This window comes from Phaeoacremonium minimum (genome assembly GCF_000392275.1).
Source record: "Phaeoacremonium minimum UCRPA7 unplaced genomic scaffold PA7_03_scaffold_601, whole genome shotgun sequence".
NCBI lineage: Eukaryota > Fungi > Ascomycota > Sordariomycetes > Togniniales > Togniniaceae > Phaeoacremonium > Phaeoacremonium minimum.
In genome coordinates this window covers 211,485-215,879 of record NW_006921503.1, presented here as the reverse complement: position 1 = coordinate 215,879, position 4,395 = coordinate 211,485, and the positions used below count along the sequence as shown (strand labels likewise).

At 52.0% G+C, this 4,395-nt stretch overlaps 1 protein-coding gene across 1 annotated transcript; it reads left to right on the top strand.

Moving 5' to 3' along the window:
* Window positions 1–1,033: 1,033 nt before the first annotated feature.
* UCRPA7_8647 (putative siderochrome-iron protein) lies at window positions 1,034–2,990 on the top strand (the record flags this gene model as incomplete). The annotated part of the gene is made up of 2 exons (XM_007921158.1): window positions 1,034–1,323; window positions 1,433–2,990. 2 exons carry the CDS (start codon window positions 1,034–1,036, stop codon window positions 2,988–2,990), a joined length of 1,848 nt encoding a protein of 615 aa, XP_007919349.1.
* Between the last annotated feature and the right edge of the window lie 1,405 nt (window positions 2,991–4,395).

Genomic DNA, 4,395 nt, shown 5'->3' with positions numbered 1-4,395 from the left:
CTTCACATGACAATACCCTGGACAAGAACTCTACAGTATTCGTCTCTTGGTTTGGGGCCCGCGACTTCCGGGAAGCTCCTCGTCCCATATGGGCCTGGACGCAATCGGGAGAGAGAGACGGCAAGAGACTGCGATGGGTGCACGGCGGGTCGTAACTAGTCTCAAGGTCCGCACCTGAATGACAGTGGATGGTCTACTAGGTGGCATCATCAGTCAAGCAATGACAAGACCCGACGGGGCGGGCACGTCACGGATCTACGGGTATTGACATGATTTGCGGGCAGGCGGCGAGACAAGCTTTCGACTTAAGAGAACTGGAGGAGACCGCAATTCAAGCCACCGCAGATGACTTGGCTTGGGGGGGTCGGGACAAGATACTCTAGGGTGCAGTGTGTGAAGGGCGATTATCAGATCTGACCTGTGCTTTCCCCATCGTAGATTAGATGGAATGATAACATTGGAAGGATGAGGTGACGATGAGCCAATGAGCCGCTGATCCCACTGTGGCTTCTGGTGTGTCACTCCCGGAAACGGCTCAGCACCATGTTGATCTAGAAGCTCCAGGGCGGGTCATGGTCTTGGTCTTTTGGGTTCTTTTGGTCTCTTGGTCTGTCAAAAGTGGTCCGCCTTGTGGTGCTGTCCATCCTGTCCGTGTTGTGTCCAGGTTCTTCACTTGTCTCGGGCATTGCCCCCCACCAGACCAATGCAGTCCCTGCTGCTGGAGGGACCCTGGGAAATGGACCTACCAGAGCCCACGATCCCGATTCCTGCTTGCCTTTTCCCTGTGCATGCAGAGCGGCTTCGCCGATGTGCAGCTGCATATAAGAATGTAACATGTCTACCCACGGAGTTGGCTGAGTGACGACGATTGTCGAGCTCTCTCTCACTCTACCTAATTAGTTGTAGCTCAATTCCAGCACATCTTTATATCGTCCCTGGCAGCTTCTGTGTCGGGGTTTTCCCCTCCATTATCTTATCTATCTTTGATTGACCAGAGCAAAGTCCATCTGTCTACTTACCAATTAGCGAGAACATGGGTGTTCTCGATCTTGTCCGCGGTCGCAACGACACGCGACTCGGCGCTCATGCCTTTGGCGTAACGCCAAACCAGGCCGATGAGAAAAGAGTGCAGGATGGCCCGGCAGGAGTCCCTGCTGACAACTACAAATCGGACACCGACACGCTGAGTTTGGAGGAGAAGAACGAGAAGGAGGTCATTGAGAACCCCGATCGCATTACCAACACCGCGCAGCTCGGTGTCAAGAAGGCGGAGGCCGCGGCACTCGTCTGGCCGAAATGGGCTGTTTACGCAACCTATGGATGGTAAGCAATGATAACCTCAACAAGCATAGTTGGATTACGACCTCTGAACCAGTGGTTGACCTGTCCTCGCGACCGTTGCATTTGCTAACAAGACGTTTTCGGCCAACAGGATCTGGCTATGCTTCTTCATGCTTGCGCTGCAGTCCGCCATTGGCAACAACGTCATCTACTATGCCTACTCGAACTTCATGTCCGCGCCTCAAGTCTCGACGGCCAACATCTTAGCATCCATCATCGGCGGTGTGCTTAGGCTTCCCATCGCCAAGATCCTCAATCTCTGGGGCAGAGCCGAGGGCTTCTTGCTCTTCGCGGGCGTGTACCTGCTTGGCATCATTGTCATTGCTTCTTGCACAGGCCCGAATGGCTATGCCGCTGGTTACGTCCTCTACTGGATCGGCTATGATGCCATCTACTTCATCATGGATGTCTTCATCGCCGATACCTCTGGTCTGCGCAACCGAGCCTTTGCATTTGCATTTGTGGGCACACCCTTCATTTGCACAGCCTTCACAGGTCCTTTGGCCGCACAGTCCTTCATCACAAGAGACCCTAAGACAGGCTGGCGATGGGCCTACGGCGCGTTTGCGATCATCATGTTCGTCGTGCTCACCCCGCTTGCCATCGTGTTCAAGTTCTTCCAGCGCAAGGCCGAAAAGATGGGTTTGTTTGTCAGAGAGCCCAGCGGTCGCACTAAGTGGCAGTCATGCGTCCATTACTTTCATGACTTCGACATTGTCGGCGCCTTCCTTCTGATTGCGGCATTCGTCGTATTCCTTCTGCCATTCAGCTTGCAGTCGAACGGACGAGCCGGGTATAGCTCAGCCAGCTTCATCGCCATGGTCATCATTGGATTCCTACTCTTCTTTGCCTTTGCGGCGTGGGAGAAGTGGGCGGCTCGTGTTCACTTCGTCAAATGGGAACTCTTCAGGAAGCCCACCGTTCTTGGTGCCTGCCTTCTTGCTGCCCTTCTCTACTTCAGCTTCTACCAGTGGGACTTGTACTACTACTACTTCGTCCAGGTGGTGTACGACCTCAACATCTCCGACGCAGGTTATATGCTACAGGTCTACAACGTTGGTTCTTGCTTCTGGGGTGTTGTCTTTGGGCTGTGGGTCCGCTGGACCAAGCATTTCAAGTACACATGCTTGCTCTTCGGTCTGCCTCTGATGATTCTCGGTGCCGGCCTCATGATTCATTTCCGTGGTGGTGAGGGAAGTATTGGGTACCTCGTCATGTGCCAGATCTTCATTGCCTTCGCTGGTGGCACTCTCGTCATCGGAGAGCAGATGGCGGTCATGGCTGCGGCTGATCGTGACGGTGTACCCTTGATGCTTGCCTTGGTCGGACTATCATCCAGCTTAGGAGGTGCCATCGGTTACGCAGTAGCTGGCGCAATCTACACCAACACTTTCCCTGATGCCCTCCTCAGGGCGCTGCCTGAAGCGGACAAGGGCAACTTCTCCACGATTTATCTCGGCGGAACAACTACTCAGATGTCATACCCTGTCGGAAGCGCCACGCGAGATGCCATCAATTATGCGTACGGATACAGTCAAAAGTACGAGTGCATCGCCGCTACGGCTTGTCTCGTCCTGGGTTTCCCCTTTATCGCAATGTGGAAGAACTACAATGTCGATAAGAAGCAGAACAAGGGAACCTTGATCTAAACAATCTCTCGCATCGAACCTAAATCAAACGACGGATCTTCTTTCGAGGAGACTTAATAATAGGGGTAGTCTAGTATAGATCTTGCCCATTGATTGTCATAGTCTCGTACTATGTTTACTCGCATTAATATGATACCATTTTCCAACCTATTCTGCCATGGTTTCAACGTTGAGCCACCTTGATAAGAATAGCCCCATAGTCCCAAGTACAGGCTTGCCCAGTGATGCGAAATGGAATGCAATAAGCTTTCAACAGTATAGCTGCTGATCCAGTTGGCTTGTCATGAGGGCTTCTAGCACATCACGCGCCCAAAGCAGGTCCGGCGCCTCTGTTGCCCACCATCTCAATGTCTCCATCGCCATATCCACTATCTCTTTGCTTCTTGCTGGCATCTTGATTTTTCCGCTTCTTGCCGCAGCGGTCAAAAGCAACGCTCTTGTTGCCGAGTTCCGCACTACATACCACGTCCCGTGATGGCGGTGATATGCCTGTATGTGGAGCTGGCCTTGAATGCAGAGGTCAAGACAATCTCTTGCCAAAGGCATGGCTTCTGACATGTATGGATCATCTGCAGGTTGATGAATCACATAGTATAGGAATGGGCGACAGATCCATTCACGACAGCTTATTGTCCGGCTCTGAATACAGTGTGCGAGTTCATTCGGCATGGTCTTGACATCCTGACCATTGATTTGTGGTGGGACGTGGGACCACCTACAAACAGTGTCAGACTTGCAAGGGATATCATGTACAACCTATGAAATATCAAGCTTACCAAATGTTTATCTCTTCCTGGAATGCTTTGTGGTGCTCGAGATTCTCGCGAATGTTTGAAATCCATCCTCGCTCGCCGTCTCGTGCAAGTACTGCAATCGCGCGGTCCATCATCCTCCGAAAGGAGATCTCGGCGAGATAGTAGAACCAGCTTCTCTCCTCTTCTGGTTTGATGTCATGATGGGGGCTTGGATGCTCCAGGTTTGAACAATCGGCCGTAGGCGAGGTGAGTTCGGTGGGCGGCGAGGGAAACGGATCAGGATACCCAAAGCGAGTGATTCCGCTTGGAGGCAAAGGAATCTCGCATCGCAGCTCGCTGTGTATAGGATAAGTAAGGCATCTTCGTAATGTTTCATAAGGTGTTGCGTACCATTCAGACTTCATACACGACCAATACAGTCGCTGCTCAAGCCGTCGAGTCTCACGTGGCGTGGAGTGGTCGTATGTTGACCCTTTACGCGTTCTTGCCCATAGCTGATTTCTGAACTGTACGCAAGCCTGATTAAAGTAAAACCACGCCTTCACAGGCTTGAGCAGATACATTTCAAACACTCCAAAGAGAAATAGGCATTGTACAGAAAGCAGGGAAGGCTCGATCAGCCCCAGACGTTTCTTGGCAGCCAGATAACA